The sequence below is a fragment of the Lontra canadensis genome, unplaced genomic scaffold (genome assembly GCF_010015895.1).
Source record: "Lontra canadensis isolate GAN:19392208 unplaced genomic scaffold, GSC_riverotter_1.0 scaffold70, whole genome shotgun sequence".
In the NCBI taxonomy this organism is placed as follows: domain Eukaryota; kingdom Metazoa; phylum Chordata; class Mammalia; order Carnivora; family Mustelidae; genus Lontra; species Lontra canadensis.
This window is the reverse complement of record NW_022631064.1, coordinates 845952-866807: the sequence shown is the minus strand read 5'-3', so window position 1 is coordinate 866807 and position 20856 is coordinate 845952. Positions and strand designations below refer to the sequence as shown.

Genomic DNA, 20856 nt, shown 5'->3' with positions numbered 1-20856 from the left:
AAAAAAAGTGTGTATCATTCTAAAGGTCTATGTGGTAATAGATCAGAATGTCTGCCTAACCAAGGCCACAAACCTTCGCTCAGCCCTAGTGAAATGGCCAACATTATCAAGCGCTGGTCTCCCATCCAAACACCCCTCACCAAAATGGTAAGCCACAGTTGTGTAAGGTGAGGAATACGCTGTATAATGACCACCATGGGCTGAAAACAGCTTTAAAGGTGGCAGTTGGTCACATAGCTGATGACCTGCTAGGAGATGTGTGAGAACGGCCAAGAACCATGGGTGTGAGGGTAAGGGGCACACTACAACAAGCCAACAATTAGGATAAAGACACTTGAGGCTGAATGGCAAACAGCACCAGGACAATCTCATGGGCTGAACAAATTCTCCACCAAGAGAATAGAAGGTTCTCATCAGACTCCAACAATAGAAGTCAAAGTCACTGCCATGGATTGAGCACATTACTAGAGGGCTGGCTCAGAGTGCTGGGTGCTCTAGGAGCCTCCAATTTTCATAAAAGCCTTCAAACAGAGGTACACTGTTCAGTCCATTTCCCAGATGAGAAAACCGAGGTTCGGGAAAGGTCAATTTACAGAGCTAGGAGTGGCAGATCTGGGATTCAAAGTCAAGCTTTTCTGTCTTTTTGTCACCATACTATGCATGACCTTGAGTAGCAGACAAAGACATACTTTGGGGGAAAGAGGCAGTAGAGAATGACATCAACGTAAGGCAAGAGATTCATTCATTTATTCAACTTCTTTTGAGTGCGTGTCCTATTTGAGAAATTGTGCCCACCCAGACTGCAACCACTAAAATAGCAAAGGGTATCAGGCAGCAGGACCTGGAGACTGAGTGAAGAGCAGCAGAATTCCAGAACATGTTCCACCAGTGAGAGAACCTGCCCGCTGTCCAGCAGTGGGCTGTTCCCCAGGGAACAGCAGCAAGCAGAGTGACTCAGCAGGTGACCATGAAGCAGGAGCAGCTCCGGCAAGGGGGGGGGGGTCTATTATCCTGTGCAGAGAAACACAACCTCAACAGGTTGGTAGGCTCTGGGAAGGGGACACAGGACCCAATACAAAGAATGGGTCTTCCCTGCACATGGTGTAGAAAGAACTCATGGCTTATGTCGGGACAGTGTTGGGGACCTGAAGTATGGCCCAGGGACCCCTGCAACTACCCAGGCTCCTGAGCAACACTAAAAGCATCCTTTGCAGTCTGGATCCTAAGGTCCTGCCTCTACCTTGAAAGAGATACACTCTTACCGCCATAAACAGCCCAACCCAACACTTTTATCATTATTGTGCACGTACCTAAGTAACAAAGAAATGGAAGGATGGATTTTCAGTTCAGCAGGTTCCAAAGTATGTTCTTTAAAAATAGGGTGACCACATGTCCTGGTTTGCCAAAGACAGTCTTGGTTTGCTCACGTTGTCCTGGGATAATTATTAAGTGTCCCATTTCATTCTCAAAAATGGTCTAGTTTCGACAATAAGCTAAATGGACACCTAACCCAGAAAACCACTTTTGGGGATATTAATAGTTGTGTTGTCCTTCTCTGGACGTGTAAGCTCCCAATTTGTGTTACAAACCCCAAAGAATGAAATATATTATAAAAACTATTTTATCAAGGAACTTAAAAAGAGAACCTGTTATCTTGTGCAACAACTGTTCAGTGATATACAATTTGGGCAATACTGCATTAAATAAGGTTAAACAAGTTTGGTTGTTGTCAGAACATACGGCTTCCCCAGAGCCTGAATACAGTAGCATGTCATCAATATACAGTGGAGGGTCACTTGCTGGGCAGTTTTGCCAAACTTAACACCTTCTTTTCATAACCTATCTTAAGAGATCGATATTTACAAAGTGCACCCACATTTTTGCTCATCAAATAGGAGCGCTTAATATGTCTAGGAATTGTTCTAGGTCCTGGAGAGAGGCATACGTGAACTAGAAAAAGTCCTTGTCCTCATGGGGCTTACATGCTACCGGGGGAGACAGGTAATAAATCTGTAAAATATTGTTATGTGGAAACTCATGATCTACCACCCAAGTGACTGAAAGTCAGAATAAAAACCACACCAACTGCCAATTCTGAGTATTCATGAAGCAACCTGTCTTCAGACATGAGGTAGCAATGATTCATGTCTGTCAAAAGCCAGGCATGGGTACCATGTTTTCTTAGTAGAAACAAGTCTCTTTAACCAAGTCTCCCCCTACCCTGGAACTGAGTGGACTCCTTGTATCATTCTCCTTAACGTAAACGTGCCTGTGGAGGAGTCCATCTTCCATCAGCTACTGTTTGGGAACTATTTTCGTAATAGGTACCTTTAAGTCAAATACTCCTCTGTGTTCCATCTAGAACTGAGGTGTTATTGAAAATAGCATTACTTTCAAAGGAGGTGTTTATAACTGCCAGGACCCAGGGAGTAAGTCAGAACAAATAGAGAGTTACTCCATTCTATCCCACACATCCCACCCCCTAGGGCTGGGACAAGGGACAAGGAGGTGCTTTTTAAAAAAGAAAGAAAGAAAGAAAGAAAGAAAAGAAAGAAAGAAAGAAAGAAAGAAAGAAAGAAAGACCATGCACACACAAAAAACTCCTACCCTTTGATTGCTTCTGTGCAGAACAGAGACTCATATTTAAATGAATAAGCCAAGTTAAAACTTTCCCTCCTAGAACAAAGCAAAAGGAAAGCCTCTTATGTTGCAGCGGCTATAGCTGCCCCGGGCTGAGCCTGTCCCAAAGCTTCCCTCCACTGCTCAAAAACTAAGCCATCTTGCTGCATTTAGCACTCCTCACCAGACCACCCACCCAGACGCGGATACACAAACCACATGTGTGAGGAATGCTGTCCGGCTAGGAAATCAGTATCACTATTTCAACCTTATTACTTGCACAGACAGCCCTTTTAGTGCAACTCATTTGTTTTATCTTTTCAATAGCTTTGATTATTTTCTTTTAATGGCCTGGATTTATCCTTTTCTACCCTTTTGAAACTTCAGAACTCTTAGGCGGGGGCTGCATGGGGTGGAAGACATGATTACGAGGGGAAAATGAGCAAACAGCTTTGCCTTGACTCCCCCCACCCCACCCCTCCCCGCTCCTTGGGGCCATCTCTTCCGTGCAGACTGCCCAGTGCCCTAAGTGATCATAAAAGGGGACCCAGCGGCCTTCCCACTCAGGTGGCAGACTATTTCTGTTGTTACTTAATAGTTATGGGGCTCAGTTATAATTACTGAAATGTCTTGTCATCTGTGCCATGGACTTCTCTCCCTTGCCCTTGGGAACCATACTGGTTACCTTCCTTTAATTAAGGGGGAAATGAAGACCAAAAGGCCGAGTGGACTGCCCAGGGCAAGTTAACAACCTCTGGAAGAGCCTGGAAATGACGCTACAAAAGGGGACCACGTAAACAGGAAGGTGTGGATACTATTACCCGGCAGAGAGCACAGAAGCCCTGGAATGTGCTCAGGATTTTCTATTTGGGTGGCATCCGGGCAAGGACACCTATAAATACCCTCTCGTTGCTCCACTAATCAGAACAAACAAGTCCATTAGTTTGGCACACTTTGTCCCCAGATTACCAAGCAGACAGGTCTGGGCATCAGGCCTCGGTTGAACTGCCGTCTCCTTCCAGGACCCCTTGCCTATCCAAATGGGAACACAATTCAGAGAGAGCTGGTGGAACAAATGGGCTGGGGCAAATGGTGGCTCAGCACACCTCGTGAGTGAGACCGCTCAGGGACGGTATCCTGAGTTGTCTTCAGCACACCCAAGCTGCCTGTCTTGACTTTCTCTGTGCTGGGGAAAATGCAAGGCCATTATTTTCAAGTAACGAAATCAGAATCTAGGCTGAAACAAGGGAAGAGATGAGTCCAGTTTGAGCACCGTCCTTAGAAAGCTCCGCTGCCAGCCGAGCCCTTCTGGGACTGATGCTCCCACACCTAAAATGGGCTTCTAGTTGATACTGCACAAGGCAGTCCGCTATCTCAGCCTGAAGATAGGTGACCTTGTCAAACTTGCTGTTAAGTCTCTTTACTATTAACTAGAGCATTATATCCAACTGCTGGGGTATTTGCCAAACTGAAAGTATTCTATTCTCTTTGAAGTGCAGTTTCTCCTTCCTGTCTAATCAAGGTAGCATTTCTTGCTGCTAAAGTAAACGCAGAGCCTTTCACAGTCGGACTTTGTCCAGTGATAGTGCATTGTTTAATTTATGCACCAAACCTTCCAGAGAAACAGGGGGAAAGAGAAAAAATGCCACGTACAAGGAACCTGGTTTATTCTAAGAACGGGCCCCACTGTTTCTTGCCCAGTCTCTGCAGAGCTTAAGAAAGGGCTGGTTTTAGGACACAGAAAATGCTGTTAGGCCCAGGGGACTCAAAGATGGAGGGGGTGGGGGCAGGATTATGCCCTCAGCTGGTTCTGATCTCTCCATTCAGTCTTCCTTGGGACCAGCGTCACTTCTTGAAAAAGGCCAAGGGCTTGTTTCCCCCCATACGCAAAGCGGAAACCAAACTCTGGTCAGATGACTCTTGACAATTAGTAAGACTATACATTGTAAAGAACATGGAGCCACAGTGGATTAAATATGAATTTAAGTAAAACACCTATTTCTGTCAATCTGTACTTATATTTCAACATGGGTTTTAGAGATGGGAAATACATCTTATGAATGCCTTGTAGTTCACATAATAGCATCTACACACACATACACAGTGTATCTTTCAACATAACTACACATACACACTCCATTAAAAAAGATACTGACAGATTTAGAAAATATATTGGCCTTGCACTGTTCATCTCAAGAATACGTTTTTGCTTTAGTTTTGCACCGCCCAGTAGCTCTGGCCACCGTGACGGATCTGTCAGCATTTCCATCGTAACTCTATTTGCAGATACTGGAGTACAAGTGCCAAAATACATATTTACAGTTTACAGACCACGGTGGCTTTGTCTTCCTCTGAAATTGACTTCTTCAATGCATCTTTCCAAAGAATATCCAGGGATGGCAGTGCCTACACGATCAAAAGCATCATATGAAACAAAAGGGGTCAAAGATGTAGACTTCCAGCCCAAGAGTAAACTAAACCATGGGTAAGGGACTCCGCGTTCTCTGCAGCTGGAGTTGTCTTTACAGCAGAGTCCCCAGTTGGCAGGCTCCCCTGCCACAGTCTGAAGCAACCTTAGAACAGGAGCATGTGCGTGTGTGTGCTGTACACAGTGTGAGAACACAAAACACGAAAGGCGGGACGCCATGCACATACAGCAAACTATTCCAGAGCCGATCACTTTCAAAGTGCGATAAATGAACACAAGCCACCAAACGCGAACGCTGACCATTTCCAAAACACTGGCCATCCAATTCTGTTACCTAGGCAGAATTTAAAACATTTAAGAGCAAGGTCTCTCGTAAAATCAATGTAACTAACGTTAACGTGTGGGGTTTGAAATGCACAGTATGTGACGTCACGCAGGCCCGAACTGTGAGTGGTGTAAAAGGTGGGCTGGGTTTGTAAAAGGTTATCGGCATAAACATTTTTTGGTGGAAGAAAACCAACTTCTTTGGCTCTTTCCACAACAAAGTGAGTAATTATTCAGATCAGAGAGATTGGCTAATAAATTTAAAAAAATGTTTAGAACACTCTCTTAGGACTTATTTCTTTTAGAGTTTTGGTCCCCTCATCTGTAGTTTTTACACTTCTCCCTACTTTGACATTTCTCCCTACTTTCTGACATAGTATGCAAGCACATACAGACACAACCCTTTGTCTGCATAAAGGGAGAGGGAGAGGTGGACATTTTTGTTGCTGACATAATTGCTCTATGTTAACTAACACAGAAGCATCTCCTCATACAGAACCCTGCCCCCAAACCAGAAGCCAGCCAATTTATAAGGGGGGAAAATGCTCTGTAGATAGGTCTTTACCCCCTCAAAGTACAGGAGGAAAATGCAAAGAAAATTTCTCATATTTGGCTGGCTCAAACTATATTCACACTCACCCAACTGATTTTACTTGAAACCTATCTAAGAAATTAAACCCTACCATTCTCCCTTTGTGCTTAAAAAGCCAAAGCCACCATCAGGACACACATGTGCCAAATATAATTTTCAACAGATCTCAATGGTGTTTATAAACGTGGCAGAACCAAGAGGGTTACTGGAAGAGATGTGTAACTATCTGAAATCAATTGAAAGGGGATTTATTATTTCCACATTTAAAGATTCGATAAGAGTAAGAATACAACTTGCAAAAAATCAATAATGTGACCCTCACTCTATTGAAATTTTGTGGAAAACTCATTCTGCTCTCTCCATGAGGATTAGAGGATGGGGAGGTTTTCTTGAATTTTGTTACTGATTTACAAACTTCCATTCTGACGATATTCTGAAGACATCTGCTTTATTGACTAAATTTTAGGTCTAGAGTTTACCACTGCAATAGCTTCCCTTCTTGTCCATTTTTGTTTGGTTGCTTATGATACCTAGTTGCCTGGTAAGTGGTCAGAGGAAGGAGAAAAATCTTCACACTGTCAGATCATTTTACCACACAACTTAGTTACAAAAATAAAAAAGGCCCAAACTACATATATACATTTCTAGATACACTACACAGATATTTTAGTTAAACCACATCCATTTCTGGCTTAATGAGCATATGTGGATTAGCAGTTAGAAATGTTTAAAGATTATTAAATTTTGCAAACAATTCATGTAAGCATCGCCCTCCCCATTCATCCGCAAGTTAAAAACAAAACCAAACACAACTAAAACCATGCCTAAAACCACACACTTCTGTCACCTAATGTCCAAAATGACTCCAAGTTTCTCTGGAGTTAAACATTGAGCAGGGGACACACAACAAATGCTTCAAGGACTGTTCATGCCAGCCATCAAGAATCGTAACATTACCGAAAAAGTACACTTGTCCTTGGGGAGGATGCTTCACAAGTAATTTACAAGGAGCATGGCTGTATTATTTTTTTAAAAGGAAAAAAATAGTGTCTTTGGATAGAAAGAAACAATGTAAAAAAAAAATCCCCTTTTTAAAATGCAGAAAATAACTTCATTATCAATCTGCATTTACATTACTGCCCAAAAGAATGGGTCTGGAAAGACCATTTTCTGTACAGACACTAGTTAATCTCTGTATGAAAAGACAGCATCTGGCACAGGAATAAACAAGGGAGAGCCTAGAGACTGGTCTATTCGCACACATAGAGGCTTTCTTAAGGCTGATCCACTGAATAAACCTTTGGATCCAGAAGTATTTCTTCATTTTCCTTCTTTTCGATTGAGTTCCTAGCAAAAACTTGGAAGATGAGCTGTTCTCACTTGGCATATCTCCATTTACGGAGAGGATGGAATAAAGACACCAAAAGAACTTTGGTTTTTTTTTTTTTTCTTTAAAAAATAATTCGCTTTCTTTTGCATGCCACAGGACAGATTTCTAGTTTTAAAACAGGGTACATCAAGAACAAAAATAACCCCCCCCTCCCCAACCATCTTTATTTTCACCAATATAAGAAATCCTTCTGGAAACATAAGCAAGTGACTAAACAGGCTCGAACCACTGAATCTACAAGTTAATACATGATCTGTTACGGCAGAATAACCAAGGATTTTCACCCAAAGAAAGATTTTAATTTTCCAAATATAAAAGAGTCTACGAGGATCATTCGTGAACAAAAATCTCTTATTCCAGGTTTTATGGTAAAGATGGATAACACACTGGCAGCTGAAGAAAGCTGAAACTCTTACTAATAAATAGATCCAAATTAAGAATTTCTACAACATTTCTTTAGAAAACAGAACCAGAATTCTTTTTTTTTTAAACGATGATCCTGTGGAATGCCTTTACTTCCGTCTTTCTCTAGTATTAGAAACAGTAAAACAGACACAAGGATGTTGATTGACAGCTCAACAATGCTGGATGCAGGACGTTTACAGGTACACTTGTTTAAAAGTCCTACAGGTTTATTGACTAAGGCTAGACAACAACTCATATGATCCTATTTGGTGCATTTCCTACCATGGTCCAAGATCATTATATGGACACAGCCAAGGGCTGGGCCCCAACTTTCAGGAGAAAGACCACAAAGAAGAAAATCAGGGTGGCAATTTGGTCCCCCCAGTTGATTATTTGTGTCCTGGAACTGGAAAAACAAAAGGTGGCAAATACAGACTGCAACGAGTAAAAGGACTTGGAAAAGTTGGCGGAGAGTGGCATGGTATACGAGTAAGGTCACTGGGCTTGGGATGGCAAGGGCGCTGCACTGAAAAGAGCATCCGTGGGACCAAGTACTTATAATGTCTTGTGGTGTCATTCCCTCAACGACTTTAGAATATCTGTATGCGATAATAAATAGATCAGTTATGTAATAAGGCAGTGTGTTGAATATGCATTCGTCCTGTGGAATGAACCACCACAGAGAGAGAGACAAGGATACCATACACATTCTTGAAAGTTTTCTTGTGTTGTGTTTGATTTGTTTGTTTTCAAGGCTATCCAGGCTAACTCTTCCCGGGGATTTCCTTGGAGAGAAGAGTGGTCCGCTGAGGCTGGTTTGCTTAACCTCTCCTTTATCAAGAGATGATGACTGGCTTTAAAGAAAAATAAAGCTGAAGGTTGTTTGATTTTTATTTTTTTCCCTTTTGGTTGCATCATTCTGAGTGTTTTCATATAAACAAACAAAAAAAAAATCACAACCAAAAAAAAAAAAAAAAACCAACAATAGTTTTTGATGCATCCAGTTGTTGTATCCTCAGGAAGTTCCAGATGTTTCCAGGTAACTCTGTAGTTTACGGACTGTGGTTTTGTCCAACGAGCAAAGGTCAAAATCAAATGTCGTGTTTGTGATATGAAAGTGTCCAGTTTCTTCTATAAGGTTCACGATCTAAGAGAGTAGAGAAGAGAAAGATTGGGCAATGAGCAATGGACATCACAAGGCAAAGAGAGAGAGGTGGATGGGATCAAATATGGAACGAAGAGACTAATATTCTCCTTTCTATTCAGAGGATCCTATGCTATGGATGGCATGGAACCATCCTTTAGCCAATGTGGTAAGCCAAAAGACTATTAACCCTTTGAAATTCTTAATCAGAGCAGATTTCCTGTTCTCCTCATTCATAGCCTTTAAACTGATTCCTCCTTTCAAGTCATCAATAGATTATTTTACTGTCAGGGTGGTTAGGGGGAGATACAATTTCAAAACCCTTTTAAATAATACTTACTCAACAGGTAGCGACTTTCCTTATTAAACGTAAGGAAATTCCATCCTAGAGATAGCAACATTCCTTATAAAATGAAGTACACACACACACACACACACACACGTTATAATGATCCTTTTTCTTTCTGATTATGTTACTGAAAACTCAGAAAGCATAAAACCCACAAAAGGAAAAAGAGGAATCATCTATAATCCCACCCCCTGAAGACCATGGGTAGTAACTGGAAGGGGGCCGTAACTGTTTCATTGCTTGATTTGGGTGCTGGTTACAAAAGATGTGTTCACTTTGTTAAAATTCAGCTTGCCATACCTTTATTTTACCTCAACAAATTGAATAAAAACCTCTATTACTTATAGTCATGTTCCATTTATTCCCTTGGATATTTGGGGGTAACAAGTATTATCTATAAAAAGAAAAAACCTTTCTCTCCTCGTGTGGAATAGTCCTGCCTCATTTCTTACTGTATGGGCTCCAACTTTCAGACATAAAAGTGGTGGCAGAGGTACTGCTATGGTCTTGCCTTTTGAGAGGGTATTTCTTAAGGTTCCAATGTTAAGAATGATGTTGGTCACTGGTCTGAATCTTTCATCATGTCATGTGTTTTTTCTATTCTAATTTTACTCATAATTTTATCATAAATGGATGCTATGCTGAGGCAGCATGGACTCGAGGTATGTATGTTGTGGGTAAATTGGGATGGAGGGGGGTAATTTTACCAAGCTTTGTGGGAGAGAGGAAAAAAAAAAGCATCAGGATGAAAGAAAAAAATTTTGCAGAGAGAAAATGGGGAAACTCTATTCATTTTTTTAGTTGTCTGTTATGCCCCTCTTATCACTTCTCATTCTCTTTAGTTCACCTTAAAAAAGAACAATTTTAATTATTTAGCCTATTATTTATTCAATGGAGTTTCAGATTACCCAATTTCAGGAGGAAAAGAGCAGAAAGGAAACCTTTGAACCTCTGTTAGTTTTCTTTAAAAAATGGTAAATTTGTGAACTATTCCCTATGGGTCAATGGCTCTCAACAGCAACTGTGCTCCCCATTCCTGACATACCTGACTTCCCCAGAAGAATAAAAGACATACTGAACCCCAACCCAAGTAATCGTCCAGCTCCAGACTGAGCTATTATTACCTTATTTAACGTCTGGAACTCTTTTTTTACAGATTAACTGTGGTTCATAATAAAACAAGTTATTCTCACTGTGAAATCCTGACCGATATAGCAAACTGCCTACCTACTATCCTTTTATCCTTCCTCCCTCACCTTTTTTTTTTGTTTGTTTGTTTTCTTTTGACTAATAGAAGCTTGATTTTTTTCTGTAAGTAGCCATAAGCCCAACTGAAATGCCTGCCTCCCCAGACCCACCTGCAGCATCTGGCAGATACTGCTACCTACAATTTATTTGTCAGAAGTCACTGGGATTTCAGGACTGTTTTGAAAAGGTTATAAACCCTGAGTATGTGTCTTCTGGCCTCTGTCCCCCCTTCCTGTCTGGAATAAAGATGGAAGCCTATCTTCCCCCTCAAGAGGATGAATGCAAGATGGGAGAGATGGCAGATCAGGAGCCTACATCCTCGTGACCTCTTACTTTATACCACTGCACCCAGGCTTCTAACTCTAGCTCATGAGTCAAGAGATGACCAGAAAGGGTGTGCTGCATTATGGTTAAAGTAGTATATTCACGTAAGAACTTATCAAGCAACAGCTCATTAACACTAAGAGATCTAAAATGGACACTCGTTTGTTTTATTAGTTACCAGTTACCGAGCTCTGGATAAGTAACCCCCACACGCAAACTCTTCCCAAGGCTATCAAATAATTCAACTGATGCTAAAGAAATACTAACAGCAGTTTCCAGAGTAAATAATGTTTTTCTGGGATACCATAAAGAAATACTATATGGCGAGTGAAAATGTGTCATCTTCAGGACAAAAAGAGCTAGGCTTTCAGTGTACCCAGTGAAGGAAAATAACAATGATCCCAGAGTGTGACCTCTCTCCCCAATGAGCTGGCCGGGAGGGAAGTGCCCAGGTGTCCAGAACCGAGTCCTGAATTTCGTGTATCAGTTCTGACTCGGCTTACTATCTGAAGGGCACCGCATGGAACACAATAACCTGAGCCATTTCTTCTTGACCTACCAAATGGGGACAACTCCTGTTCTATTACACGGGGTTGTACAGAGGATCAAATAAGGTAATAGGATAAATAAAGCTTCTTTATAAACTGAATTGCTACACAGATCAGGGCAACATGATTATGATTACCATATAAATATAAACGTATCCTTAATGATCTGGGAGGTAAATGTATAGCACGGGACTACCAGACCCAGCGCGTCCTCCGCCTCCCCTCATTGACTGTTAGCCATTCCATTAGCACTAAAACAAATGAAGCAGGGAAAATGCCAGGAGCTAAAACTCGGAAAAGGCCTACTTGAATTTAAAAAAAAATAATAGTTATCATAAAAGTTTCAGGAGTAAGGGAAGAGAGCAGGGAGGGCAGGAGAGGAAGGAGAGGAGTAGTATCACAATGCATGGGGGTGGGTAAAGGATAGTCCTAGGCTCACCCCGTGAAATGGTCACTCACTCCTTTAAGAAGATAATTTTCTGTGACTCAATATAGCTACTAATTACTTAACAATATGGAGAAAACAGAGCAGTAAAAATACCTTGTAGAGAAAGCCACTTGATTTTAAAGCAAATAAACCCACCTGCCCTCTAGGAAACAGGGTGTCTCAAGTGCATGGGACTGCCCAGTAGGTTTCCAGTGCTCTGATGACAGGCCTCCTCCCTCCTCCACAGGTGGCACCCACCCCCAGCCACAAACACACAAAGAAATGAAGGGGATCCGAAGAAACTCACTAAATGAGCCCCACATTTTTGGGGAGCTTGTAAGAATACATCAAGGTAGATGCAGAGAAAGCCTTAAAGTAGCAGTTAACAGTAGTGGCAGCAGTCGGGGCATTCAGGATGGTTCACCAAAGGGAACGGCATTAACGACTCAAATTACTAGAGCATGTACCCATGTCCCCAATTAAGTAGAGACTTCATAAAGAAAAATAAATGGGGGCTCCTCTCCAGGCATCCTGAGAGTGAGAACATCAGAAACATAGCACTCATATGCCTTATTCCAATGACACAAGCCCCAAAGCCTAGAAACACCCCACGGGTCCCCTGAGGATGCCTCTCTGCCTGGCCACAGGAACGGCCTTGCACTCACTGTTGATGGGGGGGGGGGGGCTCGGCTCCACCTTGCCGTGGTCAGCCCACATCACCCTCCATGATGTGAGAAGGACTACTCTAACACCAACCCCCCACCCCGGCATTTCCCATCTCCCTGAAGACAATTTTAAAAGTAGAAAAGCAGCCAAACTATGGAAAGAACCTAGATGTCCATCGAAAGATGAATGGATAAAGAAGACGTAGTGTGTGTACACACACACACACACACACACACACACAGGAATACTATGCAGCCATCAAAAGAAATGAATCTTGCCATTTGCAATGACGTGGATGCAACTAGAAAGTATCATGCTTAGCCAAGTAAGTCAATCGGAGAAAGACAACTATCATATGATCTTCCTGATATGAGGAATTTGAGAGGCAACATGGGGGGCTTGGGGGGGTAGGAAAAGAATAAATGAAACAAGATGGGATTGGGAGGGAGACAAACCGTAAGAGACTCTTAATCTCATGAAACAAACTGAGGGTTGCCGGGGCGGGGGGTGGTAGGGAGAGGGTGGTGGGGTTATGGACATGGCGGGGGGGGGTATGTGATATGATGAGTGCTGTGAAGTGTGTAAACCTGGCAATTCACAGAACTGTACCCCTGGGGCTAATAATACAGTATATGTTAATTAAAAAATTAAAAAGAAAAGTAGAGAAGCTGTTATCTAAGCTATTAGCGTGTCTTCTAAGGAAGCCCTGGTTCTCCTCAGGGTTTTTGCTGCACCCTAAGAGGCCAAGCTCAGACTTAGAGCTCAATTGCTGGGGGAGGTTAGAAGGGCTCCATCTTCCTTTCCAAATAAATGTGGAACGCATGGTTTGACAAAAAATCAAATTATTAGTCATCCTAGGTACTCCGATCTCAGGGTTTGACTGTATCCCCTATACTCTATTTTTACCTTAACGGAGGGTGGCTTAAGAACACAGGCTCTCCTGATCCAGGCCTTTCTGCTCATTAAGCTAGACGTCTGCTGGGTGCCAACACGGCTCATCCCCAGAGTAAAACAAAGGCATTAAGCACTTTTTGTGAGCCAAATAAAACTGTCAGACCCGAGTTTTTGATGGGATGTGTTTAATACTACAAGACCTCGGATGTGATCCTGGCCTCCCCAGAAACCTTGTCGCAGGTGCTCAGGTCCACGTGGCGGAGAATACGTGGACTTTGCGGGATGCATTCCACGAGATGGGCAGCTCTCGAGGTGGAGAATAACATTAGTCCTCAACAGTGCTATGTTTTACAATAGGAATTAATTAAGCAGTAAACCGTGACAGGGCATGCATCATGGTATCATAATCACAAGCCTCAGCTGCATTACAAGGCAAAAGGCCAAAGACTGAGAGCTTTCAACCGGCCTGGGAATGCAATTAGGCTGAAATGCTGTGTGTCCTGGAGTGCCTTGATGCCAGGCTAAAAATTCAGAGCCATAACTCTCTCCCTCTAGGACACTAAAGTAATCCACTTGGCTAGCATTCTCGAGTAAGCCACCTTCCCTCACGATTCTTTCAAAGGTCAAATTAAAGGACAATGGGAAATCAGGAATGCCAATGGCACCCCAAGGCAAGGCCCCACCGAAGGCCTGCTTCCTCTACGCATGCGCTGGGCTTGCTTTGTGAAGGTGTCCCAGCCCTGCCCAGACATCTGTCTCACTCTCCTGCGAGACTCACTGTTTGGGCCCGGCTTATGCATTAATAGCTTTATTGGACAATTACTCCACAGTGGTTCAGAGCTGGTGCTTAAAAAGGGATAGAAAGGGATGGGAATATCAGCTAATAGATTTACCATCACCGTTCAGTCAATTAACCCCATGTAATTGGTAAATGGCAGCCTGAACAATTTTCAGTTCTACAAAAGAACACTGAGGAAAGATACGAGCAGAGGACTAGAATAATGCTGAGGTAAACCACTCCAATCCTGCTCCCCTACCCGTACTCCCTTATAAACGGAAATGCAAGAAATGCAACTCCTCCCACTTAAGAATCATAGGTCTGTAATAGTTTCATTCAAATCTGAAACTCTAGAAGGGTTAAAAAAAACAAACACAAAACTTATCAGACAAATCAGGAACTTGGCAGGTTTGAGAGTGCATATTTATAGATTTCAGCAAAAAAATGTACACAGAATATAAATGTGACCATCAGCCATTAAACATTAAAAAAAAAATAACCCCCACACAGCTGGGGTAGATTAAGTACTACTTCAAGTCATTTGAAAGTAGTAATAAAACTAAAATTCCAACAGTGAACTAATCTACAAACCCACCCTGGAATTTAGAATGCAACCTCCTCTTTGGGTGTTAAAGAAAAGGTATTTATCAGTAGCCACTGTTAATGCGGCAGACACATGTACTATAACTATAGTAAAATTAAAAAGCACCCTTATCTTCGCAAACATCGAATTGTACTAATAGAATTTTCCCCACTCCACAAGCATTTCACAGTTGAGTTCATAATAATAGATGTATGTTGTGCAAGATAAGAGAAATGAGGAAAATATTTCTTTCGCTTAAAAGAGCACTGGCAAAAGGTTACTCCATTGAATCACGAATGTTTACAACACTTGACTGAAATTCTTATCACTGTTTTCTCATGAAACTAGAAGCCTGACCCCTGAGGCTTTGTGTTCCCACTCTGCCCCTCACTCAGCCCACAGGCCAGGGTGGGCCAGAGGAGAAACCCATGCATTCTGGCCCCATCACCTCCACAAGTGCTCGGTTTCCCCCCCACCTGCAACAGCAGCAGGGAGATCCTCCGTGCCAAGCTCCAGAGCTGACTTCCGGGTAGCCTCCGCAAGGAGCAAGCACTCCCTGCTCCCTGAAATACTTCTGTAGGTGGCACCAGCCCTGTGCTGACAGCACAGGGCTGGTGTGACCTCCAGGGGCTAGGATGCCACCCCAGGATGCAGCAGGCCTCGCAGCATCTGGAAAGGCCTGTGCTAAAAAGCATTTCTCACCTGCTGCAGGATGTGTCTCTCCCTCAGCGTCATTAACCTTCTGTGAAGCTCCACCAGTTCGTCTAGGTAGGCCTGAAAGGGAAGTCACCAAAAGAACAAGCACTTTAGGAAGCAATCCAAAAATAACACAACAAATAGCCAGGAACAGACAAGCAGCTTCTGGAGGTTCCCCATTCTACCTCCCTTGTCTACACTGTGTGGACTCGGTACCCAAGGCTCCCACAGACTGAGTCTCTCTGGACCAACTGTTATCCCTACAAAGCTAGCTTTTTTTATGAGGGCAAATTCTTGCACTTAATTTACTCTCAACAAGATCCAAGGGAGCAGACCCACCCTCTCCCAGTAACACTGGGGAGAGTGGGTACTCAATGGTAAATTCTGAGCTTAAACATATGAGCACAGGCTTTTTTTTTTTTTTTTAATTCTTCCATCTCAGAAGATTTTAAACTAAGAGAATAAAAAAGTCTGCATTTAAACATGGAAGTATAAATGCACGTAACCAAGGACAAATTCTTAAAAAAAAAAAAAAAAAGAGGTTTGCCAGTCATACCTAACAATATTGCCAGTAAATACCAAGTGACAGAAGAGAATATCTTATGAAAAACAGAGATGATTATCCAAATTAGCATCTGGTTTGTCAAAAGCTCCCCTGAAGGGGCAGAAGCACACCTCTCTTTCCATATGCTCAGATTCCGGAATCTTTTAGTGTAACTGCATGGGTTTTCCTAACGCCGTTGGCCATGAAGGCAAAGGAAAGGTTTGTGAAGCTTTAGTCAGGCCTGCCTTGATCCTGCAACGCATGTTATGACCCTGCCCACAATAGGAAACTAACCCCCCGACAGGTCTTGAAGTCATATCTTGAATGCACGATGAACACTTGGAAGCACACTAAACGAGGATCAGGTGTCCCGCTCACTTACGGCTGCAATTCCTCAATCCTCTACCGTGGTGTTCTTACCTCCCAGCTCAATGTGCCCAAAACCCCTTGGCAATGCAGGGCATCATGGAAAACAGTAGCATGAGAGCCCAGTATCACACTGAAGATATAAGTAAGACGTGGAAAACAAACACCAAAGCACCAAGAAGAAGTGCTCATCATTTGGGGGTGTGGGACACTTCCAATGAAGACATGGAAGGGGAGCTGGCAAGGACTAGTCAAAGGAAACACCAAGGGAAGCTGGTCAGTGCTACCGCACACCCAGGAACGCCCTGGAAACCTACCTTGTCACATTCACCATTCTTTATTTGCTTATCTGATTTGCTTTGCTTTATTGGACTTTTCACTTCAAGAATCTAGGGATCGAAGAAAACACAGGTAAATTTGATTCAGGCACTTCGTAGCAACGCCCCCCACCCCCCAAACAAAGGCACAGAGGCATGAAATGTCACACAGTAATATCACTTTCTAAAGTGCACTTCTCTCTACATTTTCTTTCTTCTCTTCTAATCTCACTCTTTCTTGAAAATAAAGGACTTCTATCTGAAATGCTGAGTCAGGGCAACAGACTTTAAAAAAAGAAAAAAAGTTGACGATAAAGAAATTGATCTAAGCTTCCAAGGCTGTTTTTGTGACGACACTCTCACACATATGCACAGCAGCTGAGTTATACTGGATTATAGTCCCCTCTGGCAAGAATTTTTTCATACTCATTCTGCTGTTTCAGCATGACTACCGGAGCTCAGCATGCTGGGGATGATAAAACAAACACTCGAATGACCTTTTTAGTACCTGACTTTCAGATTCTTAAAATTACTCATATCCACTAAACGGATGCAGCTTTGGAAATGAAGATGGCCATCAGTTACACGGGTTGCTCCCAACGTGGGATCCTCCCACACAAGAAATAGAGGGGGCAGAACTATTTTCTGCATTTCAAGAAACGATGTGTTTACTCATGATAAAATACCCTTCCATGTGTCTGCCCTTCCATGTGACTCGATTACAGTTTAGGGTATGAACGGAAGTCCCACGTGCTGTTTAGAAGCTTCCATGGGGAACTCGGGTTTTAATGACTTAGAAGGAGAAACAAATTATTATTTAATAAATACAGTTAGTTTATTAGAGTCCTCAACATTAAGGATTATAAGGGAAATATTTTTAAACAGGCCTTGTTTAAAACCGCTGAGATCCACTAAATATATTGATGAGTGTTTACAAATGTATATAAACATAAAAAGCAAAGTACTTTGTCTTTTTCATGATAACCTCATTAGCAAGTGAGTTATAATCGGAAGCTAATATTAAGGAGGAAAATACCAAATAAAGGATGTATTTAAGAAGTCTCATATTTGCTCTTCTTTATCCATTCTCTGCTCTGACACACACACCCAGAGTTCTGTTCAAAAGTCTACCATATTTCATAACAGACTTTTCAAATGAGCCCACTTTTAGTATGTAGTGGAAAGAGCCCTGATTAGGCTCAGAAACCTAAGTTCAGGTCCTGGTCCTATTACTTAGCATTTTTGGACCTCAAAAAAGGTGAGATGAAATAAATAAGAGAAACATGATGAACGAGATTTGGCTGTAAAATGTTATACTACCAACAAACAGTTTACCTATTGGGGATATAGGACCGTGACATTCTGGGAAAGACCAAATACTTCTAAAAGGGTATATTTTCCTTTGAATTTAGAATAATGCATGGGTAAGAAGTGAGCTTCAACAGAGTCTTTCCTGAGAATTGCCACTATTTTTTCATTTTTAACATCAAGATAACCAGATGACCAACCTGACCAGGCTCAGTCACTTAAAATACAATACTTTGGGCAACACAAGGAAATTACTTAATCGCTGGGGCAAGGTAATCTTCTTTAACGTGCTGCGCTGTAAGGAAACCCAACACTCCACCACATTCAGAATTTCCTTCTCTATTGTTGTTGGAAATGAGACCTCAAGGGGAAACTCTGAGCTCGGAGACCTAGGAGTAAGTAGGTCAGTAGATGGCACTCCTCGCCAATTTAGACACACGGCTGGGCAACGCAGAGACAGTCGGCCAAGATTCCAGGCCAGAGAGAAAAACAGCGCCTGCGTGCTTGCCTTGTGCAGAAGAAAACGGAACTGTGTTGCCATAATACCCCACTCTGCCTGCCCCCCTTTCCCTGGACTCTGGGGGTCAGAGTCACTAAGGACTCTGTATTTGTACAGCAACTCTGCTAACCAGGTTTAGAGAGTTCCACCACCTCTCTCCAGAGCAGAAAATAGAACATTCGGGGCACTTAAGTCCCACCCTACACATTCCGTAAGTGCTACAGCACAGAAGGCCAAACTACATTGAAATCCTCGTTTCTTTCTTCTGAAGCTGCAGTGGCAGGAACAAAAGCTCCGGGTGTCAGTGATCCGCCTCAAGTTACTGAGTGGCTGCCCAGAGAGGGCTCAGTTAATCTTCCTTCTTTGATCTCTCCCTGCTCCAAAATAAACAGCTTTGTCAAAACCTCATTCTGAGAGAGCTGAGCCATGCTGAAGACAATTGTTTTATTTATGATCATTTCTTATCTTTGAGGAAACGACTCCAGAATACAAAAGTACAGCACCTTGTCTTCCCTGGGCTTATTTCAAACCAGTTTAACTGGATGGACTCTTTAATTTCGTCCAACATGCCTTGCAAGCTGAGAGGTAATTTATGATATTCTGAATATTAACTTGGGTCCAGTGGATCACTTCCTTTCCTCAACAGCCCCTTCCTCCCCACCCCCTTCTCTATACTTTCAGCCAGAAAGGATCTGGAATTTTGATTTTGTTTGAAACTCGTGTACAGGAGGTTTGGAGTCTAATAATACACACACACGTATACACACACACCCCCTTTGATTAAAATGGCACTGTACTCACTAATATTCCCTTATTGAGCTTTACTGAAGGAGACAGCCACCCAGCCTGCCAAGATGCACCATTTACACACATGACAGTCCCCTAAAACAGAACTAAGATTAGCTGCACTTCAATCCTTAATCTGAGGATATAGCTTGAGAATCAAACTTCCAAGATTATTATTTTTTCTGTATCCCTTTGTGAGGACTGACAACTCAATTATTCAGCAGATGGATTCTCTACTGATAGGTCTTTCATGTTAATGTTCGTGAGTAGCTCCTAACAATGCTCAGGTTAATTACTCGCTTTGTTGACATGTAGCTCTCTGTCTGCTCACTTTTTTTCAATAGTTAGAAAATGTTTGACTCAATTAGCACTTTCTCTCTTTCCTAGTCCCTGGAAGATTTGAGAACCAGTAAGGGGAACTCGGCTTTGTCTCGTAATTTACAGAAATTTGAGAGCTAATTATCAACTTGCAGACAGAGAGCAACCAAGGAAACTCATACTCTTAGAAGCCTAACTGTGAAACATGAAGTCTGTTTTCATCTATTTTATTTGATGTGAAATTTCAAATTATCACACATACATTCAAATAAAGATGGAAAACACATTCCAGGGTGAAATTCAGAGGACTTTTCTATTTTTAATTAATTCTTACTCTTCCACTTCACCGGCATGGAGAACTAATAAATAAGACTAGCTAATTTTTAATAAGTCCTAGAACATGGACGTAAAGGGACAGCAACACACCTGACCCAAAGCAGGTGACTGGAGGGGTTAAGAAATCAATACTCAACAAAGTTTTAAAACCCTTCTGCTCCCTGTTCCAAGACAGCCCCAAGAAGGTAAGTGCTCTTGCGGTGCTACACGTATTTCCTAGCCTAGACTAGCTAAAAGTGAAAGCATATGGACTTTCTTATTATGCTTATAGGTGCATGAAGGAAGTGACATATAACTGAGTATTCCTGACAGATTGATGATTCACATGTGTGAAGCTACATTTGTCGAATAAACATATGCCAAGGAACCAGTGGTATGCTATCTAATTGGAGAAAGTAATTTTTACCCTCACCAGATAGATGATACCATTCATTTTTTTAGTCTCGTTTTGCTAGACAGGTTAAAAAAAAAAAAAAATCTGACAAAGAACCCAAACCTCTCCCTGAAACCAAGACTTGAGCCAAGTCAGCTGAAGGCTGCCCATCCAGGAAGTGGCGAGGGTGGTTTGAAAGGCAAGATGGGGGACTTGTAGAGCTGCATTTCTTTATCAAGCACAGTCTTGACGGGGAATGAAGCTGAAGGGGCTTGAGGAAGGGCTTACCTAAGGCCGCTAACTCCTGACAGTGCACTGCTGCCGCCCAGGAGGGACCCTGGTTCTAACACCGCCCCGCCCTCCATAGGAAGTGGAAATCAGGGTGCCACGGGCTTAAATTAAATGTGCAAATATATTCAAAGTCCAAATTCTATCCTTTCGCCAGCTTATAATGAAGCACGGATTTATAAAAGAAACTCAAGTTATCTAGTTAGCCAGCCCAGGGCTCTTTCTAACTGATCGGCGAGGATGGTTACTCCGTAGTAACCGTCATCTTCATCTTCACCTGCCCAGGAAGTGCCTGATGTGTGGCTG

General features: G+C 42.4%; 1 protein-coding gene across 2 annotated transcripts in view; it reads right to left on the bottom strand.

The window, feature by feature from the left end:
• Positions 1-7398: 7398 nt before the first annotated feature.
• MLLT3 (MLLT3 super elongation complex subunit) overlaps positions 7399-20856 on the bottom strand; it is a 279058-nt gene continuing 265600 nt past the window's right edge. For both annotated transcript variants that reach the window (XM_032880505.1, XM_032880506.1), the window contains 3 exons: positions 16643-16714; positions 15422-15493; positions 7399-8905 (listed from right to left, as the gene is read on the bottom strand). In XM_032880505.1, coding sequence (XP_032736396.1) covers positions 8774-8905; positions 15422-15493; positions 16643-16714 — 276 coding nt within the window. In that variant the 3' untranslated portion in view covers positions 7399-8773. The remainder of the gene's footprint in view (positions 8906-15421; positions 15494-16642; positions 16715-20856) is intronic.